This window comes from Anopheles gambiae, chromosome 3, assembly GCF_943734735.2.
Source record: "Anopheles gambiae chromosome 3, idAnoGambNW_F1_1, whole genome shotgun sequence".
NCBI lineage: Eukaryota > Metazoa > Arthropoda > Insecta > Diptera > Culicidae > Anopheles > Anopheles gambiae.
In genome coordinates, this window is record NC_064602.1 from 97,045,373 (window position 1) to 97,065,260 (window position 19,888).

Consider the following 19,888-nt stretch of genomic DNA (forward strand, 5'->3'; position numbering starts at 1 on the left):
CGGCGTGGTGCAAACCGGTTCAGGTATAAAAGAGGCCACACTTGCCACGGGAACGGTTCAGTTGGATGGCAAATTTTGCACAAGCGTACATCTCCCAAGAACTACAAGTGATCCCTAAAGTGTGTGACCGAGGAAGGGAACGTCCAAGGGCAGGATGGAGATCAGTTTGATGGTGCTGGTGCCGCTGGTGGCCATCCTCGGTTTCATCTATCATTACATTACGAAGGGAAATAAGTATTTCCATGATAAACCGATACCCTCGTTGGCGGCGGAGCCACTGTTTGGCAGTACGCGGCGGCTGATGATGAAGCAGACTTCGTTCCATGATTTTGTTATCAGCATCTACAACAAGTACCCGCTGGTGAAGTAAGTCGGAACGGGAAGAAGGAAGGTTCGACAGTGCTTATTTGTTTTATCACATTTGCCACACGGAAAGAGATAAAGTGAACGGGCAATCGGGCCCGGGTTGTGTTCCTTTTTTTGGCGAAAACCGTACGTGATCATTTGTGGTCTTTAGAGCAGTGGAAATAGAGCCAGATTAATTTGATCTAGATTCCAAAACGTGCGAAACCTTTTCAAGTCTTCAATGTTATTCTTATCAGATGTACGAATTAGTTTTCAGTAGTGAGAGTGTCTTGTTCTCACATTCATGACTAAGCTATTATTCAAACAAAACACGCCACCTGAAATCAGAAAGGAAATACAGTGTTATTAGTTTGAAATCAAATATTCCGATTTAAGACAACTTACCAACATCGTTTCGGTTCTCCTTTCCCTACCCACAGAGTTTTCGGCATGATCGACACAATGCTACCGATGTTTGTGGTGCGCGATCCGGAGCTGCTCAAGCGGATCGCAGTGAAAGACTTTGAGTACTTCATGAACCATCGGCCAGTGTTTGGCAATAACGACGATCCCCATAATGAGGCCCTGTTCGGCAAGACGCTGATTGCAATCACCGACCAAAAGTGGCGCGATATGCGAGCGACGCTCAGTCCCGCCTTCACCGGCAGCAAAATGCGCCAAATGTTCGAGCTGATCGTGGAGTGCAGCAGCAACATGGCCCAGCATTACAAGGAACAGATCCGCAGCAATGGCGCTGGCTCGCGTGAGCACGAGATGAAGGATGTGTTTACGCGGTACGCCAACGACGTTATCGCCACGTGCGCATTCGGCATCAAGGTTGATTCGCTGAAGCACGCGGAAAACGACTTCTTCGTCAATGGCAAGAAGATGATGGCATTCAACCGACCAATCGTTATGCTGCGGATGATGGGCTTCCGGTTACTGCCCAAGCTGATGAACTTCTTCAATCTGGATCTGTTTGATCGGGAACAGAGAGTCTTCTTCACTGAGATCATCAAGGATACGGTGCGAACGCGTGATGCCAATGGTATTGTTCGACCCGATATGGTTCATCTGCTGATGCAGGCTCGCAAGGGTGCGCTCAAGCATCAGCGTGATACGGAGGAGCGTGAAGAGGTGAAGGGTTTCGCCACTGTCGAGGAGTCGGAGGTGGGTCAGACACAGGCAAGCAAGGGTATGCAGATGACCGAGCTGGAAATGATAGCCCAGTGTTTGATCTTCTTCCTGGCCGGGTTCGATACCGTCTCCACGTGTTTAACTTTCCTCGCCTACGAGCTCACCGTCAACCGGGACGTGCAGGACAAGCTGTACGAGGAGATCCTTCAAACGGACAAAGCGCTCAGCGGTGGTCCATTGACTTATGATGCGGTACAAGGCATGCAGTACATGGACATGGTCGTGTCGGAGGGACTGCGTATGTGGGCTCCGGCTCCTGCCACCGATCGGTTGTGTGTGCGAGACTACGTGGTAGATGATGGCGATCGACTGAAGTTTACCATCGACAAGGGTACGGTAGTGTTTATCCCGATCGCAGGTCTGCACCACGATCCACAGTACTATCCCAACCCGAGCAAGTTCGATCCGGAGCGATTCAGTGTGGAAAATCGGGACAAGATTAATCCAAATACGTACCTGCCGTTTGGCATTGGTCCGCGCAACTGTATCGGATCTCGGTTCGCTCTGATGGAGGTGAAGGCCATCATCTACTACATGTTGCGCGAGTTTTCGTTCGAACGCACACCGAACACGCAAGTGCCGCTCCGGCTAGCAAAGGGATTTGCGGGCATGCGCAGCGAAAAGGGTGTGTTTGTCGAGTTCCGGCCACGCAAGCAAGCTGCTAACTGATCCTACTACATAAGATCTGTTAGGAAGCAAGCCTATTGTAGATATTAATCATTACTAAGAAAAAAAGAAGCAATTAGGCAACTAACAATGAGTGTTGCTCCTTTTTTATTATTTACAATAAAGCATTCTGAGTTCACTGGATGAAATAGTTCTATCAAAAATAAGCAAACAGTTCAGAACAACAATAAACAAACGTTTTGCTGATCGCGCGATGCGCTTGTTAGTCCTCTCTCGCTGAATGGCGCCTTGGGCTAACCCATCAACAACAATTCTCTATTGCTAGTAAGTACAATTGTCTAAATTCCATTCAGTTCAAGCTAACAGTACTCTGTCTTTCTGAGAGAAAGTGTAGAAAATTGTGGGGAAGGAAGTATTAACGGTTCAGCTGCGACAGATACTCCTCTGCCTGTTCGCGGAGTGCATCCACCTCCTCCAACAACTTGGCCTGTAAAATACAACGGAACCGGTTTGAATATGACAGCTTTCCCAGCAATCTTCAGCTAATGTCTCCTACCTTGGCACTGAGTATCAACTGACTGGCGGCGCGATAGTTGAGATGTTCGATTGTTTCCACCAGTTCCCTCGATGTGGCCCGCGCAATCGATGCCAGTGTGGTGTATCCTGCTCGAAACAGTTGTCTAGCGCGACCCTGTGTTAATAAAAACATACCATTAAACTGTACGCCATATGGCAACGCACCCTTCGAGCCGCTTACCAACTTCACCGAGGGCAGTGTCAGCAGCGGAAGCAATTCCAGCTTGCAGTAGTGCGTCAACCGTTCCGTCATGCCCGTCAGCAGATGCTTGAAGGCCCACAGTTCCGGAATCTCTTCACACATGCGCAACAAACTGAACGCTGTGCCGGCCGTACTCGTCATGAGAGTTTGCAGCGATCCGGCATTCACGTGGTACCTGGAGGCCACTTCCGCAAGGGGCGTTTGCTTCCACAGCTCGTGCACGATCAGCACGCGAACGAAGCGCATCATCTTCGACACCATGTCACCGGACGCGACACGTCGCGTGAGAATCTTTGCAATCAGCCCATTGTTGATGCCGTACCGTTCGGCTATTTTCAGCTGCTCGTTCGTTAGCTGATTAACCTGTTTGGATGTTAGGATGGAGAGGCGGAATTAGAAGTATGTTGCAACACCTTCTCAGTTCGGTCTTACCAGCACGATAAAGTCATCCGGCTTCAGCTGCACCTCTCGGCCGTCCTCAAGCAGTATTAGATGCAGTAGATCGTACTCGTCCAACACACACAACCGTTCACCGAGCACCTTCATCTCGTCGTAGAACCGTACTGCTTTCTCCATATTGAAACCCGCCCTTATTGCCGCCTTGCCGAGTCGATTCACCTCCAGCGGGCTTGTTCGCTGGATCGTCTTGATCACCTTGCCCGGATGGGCGGCCGCCTTGTGTACCCGCACGAACGTTGGCCCTGCAGCACCATCGTACGGTGCGCTGCTTCCCGTCTTGGTCGGACTTCTGTCCTCCTCCACGGCCGTGCCAATTTCCACCAGCATGTTGGGTGGATTGCGCAAACAGCTATCATGCCGCGCCTTGATCGCGTTGCCCTGGTACAGCTGTACGATCGTTTCATCCGTAACTGCTGCCAGATCGATCGAACGGCGTTCGGCCTGCTGGGCCAGCAAAGTGCAGCGCACCAGCGCCTGCAACGCATCCCGACTCTCACACAGATCCAGCCCAATGGCACTCAGTATGAGCGACTTAAAGTACGCCCGATCGTCCGCAATCAGCGCAGATTCGGCAATGTCCATCGGAGCGCACAGCATCTCGCACACTTGCGGGATGTCGCGCTGGGCGCAGATCAGGATCGACTCACCGGTTTCTCCGAATCCGGCTCGTCCCGCCCGTCCCACCATCTGCTTGTAGCGGCTGAGCGACAGGAAGCTGTTGCCTATGTAAGGGGAGCGTATGATGACTCGCTTCGCTGGCAGATTAACTCCCGCTGCCAGTGTAGAGGTGCAAACGATCAGCGACAGGATTCCAGCACGGTAGGCATCCTCGATCGTGCGCCGCTCGTCCTGCGTTAAGCCGGCATGATGATAGGCGACACCGACACGGAACGCTTGCGGCAGCACCGGCGCGATCGAACCGTCCTCCTTGAGCGATCGTATGATCTGTTCCTTCTCCTCTGCCCGATGTTCCGCCAGCCGGGCCGGAAGATGGTTCGCCAGCAACGCACACAAACTTTCACACTTGCTTTTCGTGGGACAAAACACCAGACAGGAGCTTTCCGGGATCACTTCCAGGATCAGCCGCACCACATGGTCGGTATCGAGTCGGCGCAACTCCTCCGAGCAGTCCGCGAACTCGAGGGCACGCTTCTCGCCGAACACGTTCTCGGCCGAACCACCATCGGCCTGCCCCTTGCTGCGCACCGCGTACAGATCGTCCCCACACTTGACGAACTCTTTCAGCTCGACGGGCCGAAAATCGCGGCTGTACACGTCGGCCAGCATGAAGCGGGCCACCTCCGTCAGATTGCCGATCGTAGCGCTCATGCCCACGATCTGTATGCCAGCCCGCAGCACCTGCACCTTGGTGATCATCATCTCGAGACAGGCACCGCGCCGCTGCTCCCCAATCATGTGCAGCTCGTCGATCACGATCAGCCCGATCTCGTTCGCCCGCCCAACCTCCACCAGCGAGTCCAGCAGCAGCAGCGCCTTCTCGATCGTGCACACAAAGATGGTGTTCTTTTTGCGACGCTTCCTCGGTGGACACTGCCCCTTGCCCCCGCTGTACTCCTCCAGCAGGAACTGTAGCTCCAGCGCGAACGGACTGAGCGCGATCATTTTCTCCTGCGCCAGCGAGACGTACGGCACGATGAAGATAACATTACGCAGCCGGCAGATAATCTCGCGCAGCATCAGTATCTCGGCGACCAGCGTCTTTCCACCGCTCGTGGGCAGCGCGTAGATGAGATTCCGCCGCTCCTGTATGGCGGGCAGCGCCAAACACTCGCGCTGCCAGTCGTACAGATCGTCGATCCCGCGAAAGTCCCGCAAGATGCGTCGGACGGTGTTTGGTAACCCAAAAAATGGACCCTTCTCCAGGAAGAGCGAGGAAACCCGGGGCGCACCGTTGCCAGGCGGTGGTCCCATTCCAACCGCCACCGGCAGAAGAGCGGTCGTGTGGTGGATCTCCTCGTCCCAGTTAATCGCTGCCAGGCTGGACGATATCCGCGGCTGCGAGCCACCTCCGTCCGGGGCAATGTTCGTCAGATCGAGCAGCGTTCGTTCGCAGTTTTCGAAAATCCGCTGCACTTCGCTCACCTGCAACCGGTGCTGCTGGCTGTCCGTTACGTCCCGCGCTGGTGTGTTCGGTGATGATGGGCGACCAACACCATTCCGCCCGATCTGTGAACCCAGTATTGGATCGATCTTTTCCGAGGCCTCGTCCACGACGGACTGATCCAGCCGCATGTACTGGGAACAGATGGCATGGTTTGTAAACACCTCGAATGCGTCGTCCTCCAGCATTTGCCCCAATGCTACCTGTGAGGCCGTGTGCACGTTACTGAGCCGTCGCATCTTGTCCCGGATGAAGTGATCGGTGCTCGTTTCCTGCTGACCGCACGGTATCACCACATCGAGCAGATAGTCCTCGTCTTCATCGTCCTCGAACCCGGTGTTGGTTCTTCGCTCGGAGCAACCACTGTCCTTCGTCGGGGACCGACTGGCAGCGGACCCGTTTGCATCCCGCTCGCCCTCCTCCTGATCCGGCCCGTCCATGCTCATCTGCAGTACGAGAATGGGCCGTCCGGCAGCCGTCGATTTTCGACGCTTCGGTGTACTGGCGACCAGTTTCTCCTCGATCACTGTTGGGATGAATATTCGATTAGCTAACTAGTCAACCAAATGCGGTCATACGACAAAAAACTCAATACCTCCAAACGAATGTGATCGTTTGCCGTGTTCTTTCTTCATTTGGCTCTGAGTAACGCGCGACGCAAGGAGCGACGGTGAGCCGGGTGCTTCTTTGGCAGCTGGCGGCGGTTTAATCTGCTGCTCGATACTATCCAAATCGACGGCATTGAACAGCGTGTTGTCCATGTCCATCAGCTGGACGCTACTGCTGCTGCTGGCATCGTCTTTCCGCTTGCTCGTCCTCACCGCAACCGGCGCCCGGAAGTTGCTCGCCGCTGGACTCGGATTATGGTGTTCCAATGGTTGCAACCCCCGGCGCGCTTTCGGTGGTGGACCGGCCGGAACACGGAAGCTCCGGTTGCCCAGCTTGGGTGCGCTTCGCGACATGATCTATCAGGCACTTTGGTCACAAATTATATACAAAGGAAACAAAAAACACTCACTGTACACAAATTACATGGTGTGCGCAATGTCTACTGTACATTGTAAATTAAATTAGAACTGTACACATGCATTTGCCGGGTTTTTTAGTTGTTTACGAATGTGTGGGAAAGGGAAAATGGCATTGTTTGGTGTGTTTGTTGATGCGGGGTACCAAGCGCGGGGTACAGGGAACTGGAATCCCGGCAAACAATGCGAGGGTTGGTGAGGTACCTCTCGCTCTAATTTCTCTAGTCTAGTCTAGTTGCCTCGCTTCCTCCTATAGCGGAGCTCCTCGCTTCCTATTCTGTCGAGCTGAGCTTTCACGTCCCTCACCACCGATCTCCTTCCTACCCCTCGACTAAGATCGTCTGACGTCTCGCCTGACACCTTTCGTTGTGTTGGTGCTATGCGGCTGCTGTCACTGTAGAAGTCAGGTTGTGTGTGTGTAAAAAAACGTAAACAGTGTTGTTGGCTGATCAATTTTGGTAAGTTTTTTAATAATTAAGTTCTTAATTTTACGTAAGTAAGTGCCATTTTAGCTAAATTAAGTGGTAGAAGTCCTGCCCAATGCGTGCTGGCTCCGTCGGAAGCGGTACATGCATGTACCGGCGTAGGAAAGTGGTGTGGTGAACAACACAGCACAAGGCAACGGGTAAGTGTTATCCAGCGATTATCATGATTAAGAAACATTATTTTAATAGAATATGGCCACTTTTAACTTGCAGATATAATGCAGAAACGATATGGGCCTGCGGCAGGTGTTTGCGACTGTGCGCTGTGTATGATTGTGTATGATACGGTAAGTTGTAAGTGGGCCACGAAAGAAGAAGAAGATTGTTTGGTGAAGCTAGGGATTAGGATGCTAATCACGGTGTTTATTCCTTTTTTGCAGCCAATTTTCCTCTATCCTGGAACGTGGGCTTACGAGGAACCATTTAAGAACATCCTCCGGAAGCTGTACGGCGACGAGTCGGGCTCTACCAGCACAACACGCTTGAGGCCCAGCCGGCACCGGGTGCCCCGATTGCGCCGTGAGACGGTGTCGAGCGCGCTCGTTAACAACGTTCGGGGCAGGAATTCAACCCTTCGGATCTGCATTATCCGCTGTCCCACAATAGCTGCAGCAGCAACAGGACCGAACCGACCGCACTACTGATTGCGGTCAAATTTCCTGGCAGGAGAAAAAACCCCACAAGTGAGTTACTTCTAGATGCACTATCGCTACATCTGGATCTGTTGTTTTATCTTCCCTCTAAAGCAAATGTTTTATATTCCCTCAGGTGTATCGATTTCATCGACGGCCGCTCGCTGGCAGCACCAACATGCCACCGAATAACCCCAGAAAGGCGACAAACACTCATCACAGTGGCGACAGTGGCAAATTGTTAACGTGAACCGACTTCCGCCCATCTACACGACATCGCGTTAATAGTGTTATTGTGTAAATTGTAAAAAAAAATACGTTAATGAGTTAAGATTAATCTTAAGTGCGCTTTAAGGCATACATCGATATGCCTAATTTTAGGTTAAGTGTTTTGAAATGCGCGTGTGTGCGAAGGGTCGAAATGAGCGCTAAGCAAACTAAGCGGCCGCGTAGGGCCCCGTGGTCTTGAGGGGCCCCAAAAATGGAACCCACCCCTCGCTCGCTAGTAAAATTTACATTTGTGCTTGTAAACCTACATTTATGAGACTGCCTCCACTCGTATGTGCGGGTTTTATACAACATTTAAGATAAATAAATCTAGTTTATATTCTCATAAAACACTACGCATTTTTAAAGGGGGAATAAACATGATGACATATAGTTAGTTTGTTAGAAGGTTTCTATGCACGTTCACTAGAGGATTTTGTCTGGATATTTGCGGACTGCATTTCGATTACATTGGTTTAACCTGGTGGATCTGGTAGCTTGTAGCGCACCATACTCGTCTGTCCGCGATGGCTAGGCCATGTCATACCCCTGGTACTGAACGATCCAGCCCATAGTCGTTCGCAAGGACAGACAAAAGGAAGCTGTGCATGGTGTGTCAAAAAATGTGTAACAGATGGTAGAAAATGGGTACCTGCGGGTGAGAGAGTCTGTTTCTAATTTATTATCAGTTGGTCAGTTTTATTATTATCAGTTTTATTATCAGTTGGTGACACGTTCAAATGGATGTGCACAGATCACGGCCCGATCCTGAGGGCTCACCGTTGAAAAAGGCGCTGTCAGCGCGTGATGTCCTCAATGAGGATCTTGACACGGAACCGAGAGTGGCCATTTTCCCCCTCTAACCCCCCCCCCCTCCGCATGTGTTTTTGTATGTGGCTTTCTTCTTCTTCTTCCTTATGTAGGTGGCTTTATTATCATGTTTTAAAAGAAATAAACCAAAGAGCTATTGAACGACGTTTATGCGTTGTTTTGTCGCACATTTTGTGTAATTTTTTATGCGGACACGGAAATAAAAATGAACTGGATGCATTTCAGATGTAAGGGTTGTAAATAAAGGATACATACAGTGGCGGATTAAGGGTATCGCGGGCCCTAGCCGGTAAGACGAATTGAGGCCCCCTGTAAATGGTAAATGGTGGGCCGGGAGGAGGGGGGGGGGGGGGGGGGGTGTTAGCGGCATTAAACTGGCTGTTGGGAATTTGAACGCCGTCGGGGGGCCCTACGATCATCAGTCACAGGCTCTAAAATTGATTCGCCAGCCTCGGGGCCCCAACGTCCATCCTTCCGGGGGCCCTTGTCGCTGGTACTCTGTCCATACGGCATACTATAGAATGGCGATCTACGGGGCCCCTTAATCGGCGGGGCCCCAGGCGACCGCCTAGTCCGCCTACCGTTACATCCGCCACTGGATGAGGATAATAATATCATGCCCGTCATAGGTTCAAGCCTCATATAGACGGTCCCCTCGTAGTAAGGACTGGCCAGCCGGATGTGTGGTACTAAAAAGACGCCAAAGCTTGCATTGGCTGGCATGACCAGGTAGATGGATACGGCAAATAGACGAAGAAGAAACAGGAAAATGGAAAGCAGCAGTCTGTAGAAGCTTCGGTTAAGACCTTTGCTGTTAAAGAAGAGGGAAATGTCGTTGCATGTGGATGGAATGATGAGATTGTGGGTGGTTCGGGTGATGAATGGTTGGGAGCGGAGATGAATGAATTGGCGAAGCCAGTTTACCTCTTTCCATGCGTTGTATGAGGAATCAATGAAAATAGTCAAATCGTATTGAATTATGGGTCAATTTTCGGGAAAATCTGGAAAGAAAAAAATGCTAAATTTTTTAACACATGATTACATTATCTCATACGGCCGATAAAACCAGCTTACATCGGGTAGAGATCAGTATTGGAGTATCAGACATGTTAAAAAAAAATCCGGTACGGAACTATTCCTTCACCTTCGCTCGTTTGAAATTGGCTTCATAGCCGTTGATCGACATGGCGATCAAATGGCCACATCAGAAACGGCACGGAACGGCAACCACCAGCATAGCACAAATATTGCTTCAACACCAGAATTGATCGGCTCTCGCATCGTCAAGGTCACAGGTAAAACCAAATACACTACATATATATATGTACCAATCGCCAATTCAAGATACAACTACAACCCTACCATATACCAGTACCAGCTGATGAGCTATCGCACACAAGCGAGCGGTGCGCGCAAATAAGAGGAAGGGGCCTGAAGGAAGAGAAGACAGGGGAAGGCACCGGGAGAGAGAGTGTGTGTGGTCAAAATTTTTGGCCATTTAAATTTTGTCCACCAACACCGTTGCATTTCGGAGCTTTTTTCTTGCCAGAAAGAGATAGCCATACACTTGACATACAGCTGTCTCGTTCATATGACATTTCCAAGGCTCGCAAGCTCTTTAATGCGAGGGCTCTGGAGCAGTGAACTTGTATGGCGTGCGAGCCCTCGCGCGCCCTCGCAAATCGCTGTCACTTGCACTGCGGGACAAATATTGCTTCAACACCAGAATTGATCGGCTCTCGCATCGTCAAGGTCACAGGTAAAACCAAATACACTACATATATATATGTACCAATCGCCAATTCAAGATACAACTACAACCCTACCATATACCAGTACCAGCTGATGAGCTATCGCACACAAGCGAGCGGTGCGCGCAAATAAGAGGAAGGGGCCTGAAGGAAGAGAAGACAGGGGAAGGCACCGGGAGAGAGAGTGTGTGTGGTCAAAATTTTTGGCCATTTAAATTTTGTCCACCAACACCGTTGCATTTCGGAGCTTTTTTCTTGCCAGAAAGAGATAGCCATACACTTGACATACAGCTGTCTCGTTCATATGACATTTCCAAGGCTCGCAAGCTCTTTAATGCGAGGGCTCTGGAGCAGTGAACTTGTATGGCGTGCGAGCCCTCGCGCGCCCTCGCAAATCGCTGTCACTTGCACTGCGGGAAGCAACGCCTGACAGCTGTCACGATCGATCACGGTGGAATATGGTTCATCGGCACAAAGGACATTTTATTTTCGATTTCGGAAAAAGTATCAAAAGGTTCATTAATGTTGTTCACTTGTATGATATTTTATATTTCGTTTATTTCATAAGCTTTTTTGTAGAAACACTTTAGTTGAGGAAACGAAAAAAAAGTTTGGTTCATTTTCGTGATCATGTTGCGCAGCATCGCGCATGCAACAATGTCGAAACATTTCAGATTATGAAATATTTCACCAAAGCATTGATTTCAAAATGACCGTTTTGAATGCATTCTTTGAATTCAGTTTCAATATGACCGTTGAAAATGCAACAGGGTGAACTTGCAACAGAAGAATAGCAACACGACATCATCATTGTACTGTTCTCAACGGATTTAAACAAATGAAGCGCTAAAACAAAATACAAAATATCCTTTATAATTACAGTTTATTTTCTCAGTTTTTATCATTTGTGAACAAAATAAGAGATATAAACGGGATTACGTCCTGTAAACACGATTACATATTTAAAGCGTAAACGGTCGACGCAAGATTGTTTTCTAACATGCTATTATCAAGCAAGCGTATTCTTCGACTTTCCCTAAGTTGAAACCACATACAGCATACAGAGAGACGCTACTATTATCGGCACCTGTGCGCATAAAGAAGGCTCTTTCTGGACCATTTGTAGGGGGTTCGACGCGTACTGTACACAAATATGCGTTTCTATACAAGCGAACACTACACTTTATCGGGAAACCATTTTACATATGATGACGATGACGAGAGTCGGTTAATTCGTGTAGGAATTCATCTTTTTTTCTTTTATTCATAATCATTTCTTGGTCCTTATAATAGAGTAGTAAGCATAACTAACCTAGGGCACCGTGCACGCACCGAGCAGCGACGCGACAAAGCAGTGTGTGTTAACGGTTTACATTATCAACAACAAATGAAAAACTAGTGGAAAAATAAACGCACCCCACAAAAACCAACGTGGTGGTGGTGGTGGTGGCAGAAATCTTGTGTTTCACGTAATATATAAATGCACCGTTCCTGCTACTGCTGCTGCTGCTGCTCTACGAAATTGCGTGTTTTACCCCGCACTCCCACGACGCAATTCTGATTTCCCCTGGATGCGCGGAAACATTGATCAGACACAGTACTTAAAACATAATAGTGTGTACAAAATAGTATAGTTCAGCTTTCGTTGTGTGTTTGTTTTGTGTATCATCTCCGTTTATCGATTGTTTTATGCTGTTATGCTCTCTTCTAGTTGATATCTAAAAATCGGACAACTATAAATAGTGTATGGTCTCTCTTTCACTCTGTTCTTCCTAAAGGCTCTGTGTGTTGAAATGCTGGCTGCTACTTTCGCGTTATTTCGTTGCTGTTTGTGTGCTGACAATTTGGTTTTGGTGTTCGTTTTTGTTATGATCGTATAAATTAATATAAATTCTCTTATTTAAGACTAGATTAACAAAAAAAGATGGAATTTTTTGTCAAAAGAAACAAAGAAATAAAAAAGAAGCATAATACGAAAAAGTCGTTTCCAAAACAGATCATTATCGAAAAAGAAAAAGATAAAAAAAGTATCTCAATAATGCAAAAAAAAACTTCATTTCCCTTCAAAAACTTTGTTTCCGCCCCCTCATTTTAAGTAGGTTGATGGTGTGCGCGCGCTCGCTTCCACTTATTTTGTATGTGTGTTTTGTTTCGTTCCTCGCATAGGAAATGTTAGCTTCCTTACCACGCTAAAATGCAACACCAAACACACGGTCGCTTAGTCATTAATTCTTGTTTTTAGGTGCTAAGTGTTTTCCACTATCGTTCGCTCATTCCCTTTCACTCTCTCTCTCTCTCGCTCGCATTCATTCGCACTATCGCTCTATCCCATTCTCTCTAATATCTGCCCTATGTACATCCTTAACCCAGGAGACGAAGTACACACCACCCCAACCTGTGCTGTGTTGTGTTGTTGTTTTGCATGTTCGCTGAATCCTTTCTAATCCTTTCTTTTAGTGTGTTCTAAATACTGTTTTCTACTTCTACTACAATTAGTATATTGTTGTTGTTTTTTCTTCAAAATCTTAACCCTTGCTAGTAATGAGATCTGCTCTAAACAATAAGTCTCGCGTGCTTTATGCTCTCCAATGTGTGAGAGAAAGAGAGTGTCCAATGTGTGGGGTGGTGGTGCACGAAGTACGCGACCGGTTCCGGTCGGGGATGGGGGATCGTACTCCCCCCCCCCCCCCGCTATCCCTTCATTCCCCTCTCTCTCTCTCTCAATCACACACGAGGGGAGCCGAGAATTTCTGTGCTTATTGATTATAATGTTTTTTACTGGTTCATGTCGCTTTGTGTTCACCAAATTCTTCTTGAAATCTATCTGAACTCGATTGTTTTGTTTGTTTGTAACTTAATGCCTAAGTGTGTTATTTATCGCCTTTTCTTTAATGTACTGTTTAATGTTTGTTGTAATGGCATCGCTCGAACTGGTGTTACTACTGGTTGGTGTAAAAGTTGTTATCTTGTTTTTTTGTTTTGTATTCTCTTTTCTATCATTGTGCTGGAGAGAGATGATGTGCGTATGTTTGTGCTAGAGTATGTGCGTGTAAGTGGGTGCGCGCTTTCTTCTCACTACGAAATCTGTTTTCCACCTTTTCTTCTCTTGCTAAGTAGTTACCATCTCTCTTAGTGGTGGATTCATTCATTTCCCTCTTGCTGCTTCGTCCCCTTGTCTCTGTCCACTAGGCTAGGCTTACATGCGACACTTACTACTTCTCTTTGGCAATAAAAATTAAACTCTAACGTAACATACAATTTTCTTCCCACGCTTTTTCTCTCTCTCCATGTTTTATACTTATAAACAAAAATGGGCACCGTTCTGTTTTGCATTGATCCTCCCTCCGTTCACCTCCTTTCCATTTTCCACTCCTTTTAGTCTTTTGTAGTCTTTCGTTTTCTGTTTTAACTAGTGGTTATATTTCCGTTTAGTTTGTTTCATTATTTATTCACTTTTTTGTTGTTGCTATCGCTAGTTTTATAGCTCTCTGTAAGTCCCTCCCCTCCCTCATTCTCGCAACCGTTTGTTTGTGTGCAGTGTGCAATTTTTATTCCTTTTTCCTTCCCTCTCCGTGTTTTCGTAATCTTCAAGAGTTGTATGTAAATAAATAACTAGAAAAGGTGGATGTGCAGCTTCTACCACTCCTGAAGTAGAACACACACGACAACAGCAGTTTAGACCGAAAAATGAAAACAGATTTACAGTACTGTTTAAACCAAAAGCTTTACCACCAGAGAGCCAAAAACAGATTCAATTTGATCAGGTGCAAGCGGGTTTTGATTGATATGGATATATGTGTGGGCATTCATGAAAAGAAACCCACCCTAGGCCTTCAGAGTGTGTCGATGTGCCCTTATCGTGCCTTAAAAAAACTGGAGCACTGCGCATTCGATGCACCTTTTTCTCCACTTTCCTTTTCTACACCATTTCCTCCTTCGTACTTCGTACTTCGGGGATGAATGATAATGGGTGTCGTCGTCCCGTCCCCCCGGGGGCGGCGGCGGTACAGAAGAACAACATAAGGACAGAACATGATGCAACTACATGCACCGCACCGGACAACAACAACGCACGGCGGGAGAAGAACACGGAGAGCACGGCGAAAGGTGCATAAAAAACAGACACAAAACATCGAGAGTGCGTTGTGTGTGCGTGTGTGTTTTCCCTCGGTTTTCTACTGACCCCGGACCACACACACCAACACACTAGTTTTTCTCACCCCTCCCTTGCAGAACTCTCTCTCTCTCTCTCTCTCTATACAGTATGCCCTACTACCCCTTACTACTGTGTAGAATTTAACGCGCATGGTGACGCACCATATTTTTCAACTACTTATCATCTCAAAAGCGTATGTGGTTTCCGTTTTGTTTTTGTTTTTTTTTTTTGTATTTTTACTTTACTTTTATCTTTTACCTCTTTCCCCCCCTCTCTTTACCACTCTCTAACATTCCCTTTTCCCTATTGAAACGTGTTTTTCCCAAAATTTGCAAGATAAAAAAAAACAGCTGATCGGGCATGATCTTCAAAGTAACGGAACTTGTAAAAACAGTCGCGTCCAAAAAAAAACAGCAATGAATGGAAAAAAAAAATAAACAGTCAATATATAAATGGTAAGAAAAACGTAACAGCTTCAGTACATGATTAATAGCAAAAATTGATCGAAAGAACAATAAAGTAAAAAAAAATAATAAAGTGTCTCTTGATCTGCTAGATGAAGAGTAAAACAAAAGAATGAAAAAAAGCGCCAACAGCATGTCATGATGTAGTTGGCCGCATGAAGGTACGTGGAATTTTCCTCGCTGTGCGCGCGCTCGTAATATGCTAGATCTAGTTCATTGATGATGTGTCGCGCACTCGCCCTCTCTCCTGCCTGTTGTTCCCCCTTCCCTTTTCTACACCCGCGTGTGTAAGGTATTGCATTGTCGCAGATGGCCCTAATATTTACATTTGACAGCAATATCCCACACCACCACGAGGTGACAAAGCACCGGGGAGGGGGGGGGGGGGGGATAGGGATGATGGGGGGGGAAGGTGATCGGTCGAAGCGCACACACTGGTGGTGACCGGGCCGTCGCTCGATCACGGATATCCGCAACACCTTCTGGGGCGCGTTCTACGAAAGAGTGGCGACAGCACCGAACCCTCTCCCCATCAGCCCTGAGATAAAGAAAAACAGTGCCAACTTCCTATCAGCGTTTCTGCTTCTTCTCCACGACTACCGAAATGCAACGCAACTCTCGCTCCCTCCATTCCTCTCTTACTGCTTTTCCTTATCTTTTGTATAGGGTGGCGTTTCTGTGCCGCACCACCAAGGTGCTATCGGAACTGTTATACGTCAAAAGGGGGTGTGTGTGTGTGTGTGGAAGTGTAAGCTCTAGTGGTGGATGGTGAGAGATGGATATTTCTCCTCCAGTTCAGTCTGTGTGTCCCTTTAAATGCTATCGGGTGTTCTGTGTTATGTGTGTATGGTAGGTAGCACGGCGCGCAAGTGTGTGCGCAATGCGCACGTATTGACTTTCTCCCCTCACCAAGGGCCTTTCCTTTCCTCACTTGTGCTGTCTTATTTCTCTCTCTCTCTCCCTCTCTTTCGCACTTTGTCGCAAACAAACATATGTGTTGTACATTGTCGCGCCCGCGTTATCGTGATATCACGAGCGCGGCGCAGTTCTTGGGAGCGGAACCCGCGCGCGCGCACACGCACGCCGCTCGTGAGTGGCTCGCCAACGCGCAGAGAAGGTAGTAGGTATGTACAACAACAAAAAAAAAAAAACCTATTGAAAAACGATAACGGAGCGGTGTTGGTTGACGATTCATATACATAGTAACACAAAAAACATGTGTGAAAACGTTTGCATGGGTTTTCTCTTCGTGTTTTTTTTCCTTTTTCAATTTTCAACAGCTTCAATAGAATCGAACAGAGCAAACAAACGCGAAAAAAATGGTGTATAAGAATTCTTGTAACTCGGTATCAATAAGAACTGATTAAAAAATATAGCGCGCATGACGCATATGAGGCGAGAGCCCACACACTAACACCGGCGCTAAGGGAAAACAAGATCGCGCGGCAAAAGGAAGAAGATGATATGAAGAATGGGGGACGCGGCGAGGGATTGGGGGATTGTGTGTGTAAAGGTGGTGGGGAAGTTCTTAACTATTTATACTAATATTTACAAAAAAAAAATAAGAAGAAGAAACTAGGCCAACAACAGAGTGGGGGCCCTCCCTCTTCTCCAAATCCTACATAACTAGTGAACATGTCCGCGTGGAAAGAAGGTCAGTCTCTCAAAAAGGGGATGGAGGCTGAGGTTGATTGGAGAATGGGATAAAGCTTATCGACTACCCATATCAGCACGTAGCAGCACAGTGTGTGTGTGCGTTGCTGCCTCTATACAAATGCCACATTTATATGTATGTATGCCTATTTTTTCTGTTTGTTTTCTGCGTTTTCTGTGAAATCCTTCGATATTTTTGGTCAACTTCATCGCCGCGCTCTAAATGCCTAACACCACTCGCTTCCTTCCCGCTTCACTCTTTCTAGCTCGTTGCTACACTATGAACCCTGCTGCTGCACACACCCTTGCTAAAAAGCGATCCGTCCACCAGTCCATTGTATGGAAAAGGAGGTTAGATTTGTTATGGCTCCATTAAAATCATACTCATCCGCAACGACGACGACAGCACGATGTTCCGATGTTCGATTCTCGCCAAAAAAGGAATCGCGCTTCTTCTTTGCAGTGTGTGGCGCGCCGGGGGGTTGTTGCTCTGTATGTGTATGCGCACGAAGAAGTGATTGAAGAGATATTGCATTTGTGCTTACGATGTGTATTACAAGGAGCATCATCTTCGTCTCCTTTCCCTCCGAAAGACACACACACTCTCTCTCTCATCCGAAAGAGTTTAGAAGTAGATGAACTGTACGTCCGTGGGCGTTTCCGGTTGCTGTTGCTGGGGTGCCCCGCCGGTACTGTTGCTGGCGCTGGCCAGCTTCTGGGGAGCCTGCTGGTACTGCTCCTTACAGCTGCTGCCGGCAGCGGCGAGCTGTGCCTGCTGCTGGGCGACCTGCTGCTGCTGGCACTGCTTGTCCGCAATCTCGCGCGCCACAATGTCCTCGATGATCTTCACGATCAGGTCGATCTTTTCCAGTTCGTGCATCGTCAGCCGGCAGAGGTCGTAGCCGACGGCGAGCTTGGTCGATACGTTCAGGCCGCGGGTGGCCGACGCGATGCAGGAAACGGCCAGCAGCGATGGTTCCACTTGCATGAAGATGGTTTCTGTGTGAATGAGCAGAGAGGGAGAGAAGGAGAAGCAAATACACGCGTTAGTGACAATCGTACAAAATGATGATGTAGTAACAATCTCGCAGGTAAATGTAACACAGGAAGTTTGGGATAAAGCCATGGAGCTATGGGAAGAACACAATAATGCTGAGATTTTGCCAATGTTTAATGGGTCACAACATCGATACAATCATATTTTGTGCCTCTTTTCTACTAAAAGCTCTTCTCACCGCTGCGTCCTGTATCCGAAAGATCGCCTCTTTACTCAGGTAGACGACGACGCAGTGAAAGCAAAAACTAAACATTAAACAGAACAAAACCTTGAGAACGAAAACGAAGATGCACCTCGGGAATAGTTCTGCTGCTGCTGGATGAACCATCAAATCTTTGCGGGAATGTTTTCTGTGCAATCCTTAAGCGCACCATGCAACCGTGACCATCCATCTTACATTATCTCTGCCGTCAACCGAAAGGAGATGCAGCGGCACAACTCCACACCACACACACACACACACCACACCAAGATGATGTTGTTCTTCGATTTCATTTCGCTCGTACCTTCTCTGCTCTCTTGAAAGCAGGGGGATATGGTTAGGTTTTGCAGGATATTTCGGGTTGTTTTTCTTCTGCTCAAATTTCTCGGCAGGCTTTCTGCAAGCAAGCTTCGGTTTGTCGTTTTGCTGCAGAGACAAGCAAAAAACACTCCACACTAAAATACACACACACATAGGCAACGGAAAGGATCGTTCTACAAGGACAATAAATAGACCTTTTCGCCTTACGGACATAGTGCAAGAGCCGCACTTCGTTTTAGCTGCAGGATGAAGTTCTTTTTTCCCATCCTTCGCCCGTAAACTGTATATACAGAGCAAAAAGATTTGTATTTGTTTGAATTGCACTCATCGAAGCAGCTCCTCTCTTTTTCATTCGCATCTTTACCTCACTCTCGTCCTTCGTAGAAAAGCACCAAAAACGCACACGTGTGTGAGTGGAACAAAACACTCCCAAAGCAAATGTTGGAAAATTTTAAACGCTAGACCAAAATTAACACTGCGCAGCAGCATCCGGTGCATCATAATATCACCGGATCGTACGCATAAAGGCCGTCTCAACAAAACGCATGCTAAAATATCACGCATAAACACACAATTGCACCCATAATTTAATGGGTAAATAAAAATAATCAATCGAAACGAGTGCACAACAGCACACAGCCGAAAACAACGCACTTTTCCGAACACATTTCGGTACGGTTTTTTGGGGGGTTCGTTCATTTGCGGCAATTGTTTATTTGCCGGCGATTTATTGCGGGCTCGTCGTTCGTAGCGAGGATCATAAACCTTCCCTAACGACGAGCAAATCCTTAAATGCAACAACATAACCAGTTAGAGGATGGGAAGTTTATAAAATCCTGCCCAGGGTCATTCTTGCGCCGTTCGGGTTTCCCCCTTTATGCTCGCCCTTTTCTTCGCTCCACCAACGGAGTTGATCCTGTGTGACACACACACACAGTAGTTGTTAACCGAAGGCTTTGCAACGCAAAATTAAACATTGCTTTGCTCATTTTGGGTTTCAGATTCCGGCGCAGATCACAAAAAGCGAGCCGATTTTATTGTGGCACAGGCCACAGTAAACGTTCGAAAAAAGCTTCTTTGAAGCGCGGCATTTACAATCTTTTCTCGGATTGCAACGCTTATTGCACAGCACACACACTGTTCTCCTCTTGCTTTCCGGAGTTTTTATTCCTTTTTATGATATCTCCCTAACATATCCTTCTCGCACATGCTGCTTGTCCTGCAAACCGTGCCTTCCCTTGCATTGAAGTTGTTTGTTTGGCGTCAGCGCGCGCGCGCACACACACAGGATCTTGAAACCACCGAAAAAAACCCTTAATTGCAACACACAAAAAGGGGAAACCAAACACAAAGACGGCAAAAATCAACACCCAATAAAATTCCCCCGGCAATGAGGCGCAGCAAATTACATGCGCCGTTGCCATCATCGCCACCACCACCACCATCACCACCGCCATCAAATTGGAATGCAGCCCTGCCTGTCAGAGGCCAGCAAGCAAGCGGTAGAGTATTGTGC

At 47.7% G+C, this 19,888-nt stretch overlaps 3 protein-coding genes and 1 long non-coding RNA gene across 8 annotated transcripts in view; 2 read left to right on the plus strand and 2 right to left on the minus strand.

Moving 5' to 3' along the window:
- Window positions 1-33: 33 nt before the first annotated feature.
- LOC3291548 (probable cytochrome P450 9f2) lies at window positions 34-2,357 on the plus strand. Its single transcript, XM_551896.4, has 2 exons — window positions 34-366; window positions 786-2,357. Exons 1-2 carry the CDS (start codon window positions 155-157, stop codon window positions 2,209-2,211), a joined length of 1,638 nt encoding a protein of 545 aa, XP_551896.3. The 5' UTR covers window positions 34-154; the 3' UTR covers window positions 2,212-2,357.
- Window positions 2,285-6,729, minus strand: LOC1280395 (helicase POLQ-like). The gene is made up of 5 exons (XM_551895.4): window positions 6,124-6,729; window positions 3,380-6,054; window positions 2,927-3,310; window positions 2,726-2,860; window positions 2,285-2,656 (listed from the first exon to the last, which is right to left on the minus strand). Exons 1-5 carry the CDS (start codon window positions 6,488-6,490, stop codon window positions 2,585-2,587), a joined length of 3,633 nt encoding a protein of 1,210 aa, XP_551895.4. The 5' UTR covers window positions 6,491-6,729; the 3' UTR covers window positions 2,285-2,584.
- A 187-nt stretch (window positions 6,730-6,916) lies between these two features.
- Window positions 6,917-8,288, plus strand: LOC133393738 (uncharacterized). Its single transcript, XR_009766353.1, has 4 exons — window positions 6,917-7,178; window positions 7,252-7,325; window positions 7,419-7,721; window positions 7,807-8,288. It is a non-coding gene; the product is annotated as an uncharacterized LOC133393738 (long non-coding RNA).
- Window positions 8,289-11,385: 3,097 nt separating this feature from the next.
- LOC3291547 (G1/S-specific cyclin-D2) overlaps window positions 11,386-19,888 on the minus strand; it is a 42,609-nt gene continuing 34,106 nt past the window's right edge. For all 5 annotated transcript variants that reach the window (XM_061659973.1, XM_061659974.1, XM_061659976.1 and 2 more), the window contains exon 5: window positions 11,386-17,791. In XM_061659973.1, coding sequence (XP_061515957.1) covers window positions 17,418-17,791 — 374 coding nt within the window. In that variant the 3' untranslated portion in view covers window positions 11,386-17,417. The remainder of the gene's footprint in view (window positions 17,792-19,888) is intronic.

Excerpts from the sequence above, each read along its gene's own strand:
- LOC3291548 (XM_551896.4), top strand. The coding sequence starts at position 155 with ATGGAGATCAGTTTGATGGTGCTGGTGCCGCTGGTGGCCATCCTCGGT. Across the intron at positions 367-785 it reads AACAAGTACCCGCTGGTGAA|AGTTTTCGGCATGATCGACA; the intron begins GTAAGTCGGAAC and ends CCCTACCCACAG.
- LOC1280395 (XM_551895.4), bottom strand. The coding sequence starts at position 6,490 with ATGTCGCGAAGCGCACCCAAGCTGGGCAACCGGAGCTTCCGTGTTCCG. Across the intron at positions 6,055-6,123 it reads ACGATCACATTCGTTTGGAG|TGATCGAGGAGAAACTGGTC; the intron begins GTATTGAGTTTT and ends TCATCCCAACAG. Across the intron at positions 2,657-2,725 it reads AGTTGATACTCAGTGCCAAG|GCCAAGTTGTTGGAGGAGGT; the intron begins GTAGGAGACATT and ends TGTATTTTACAG.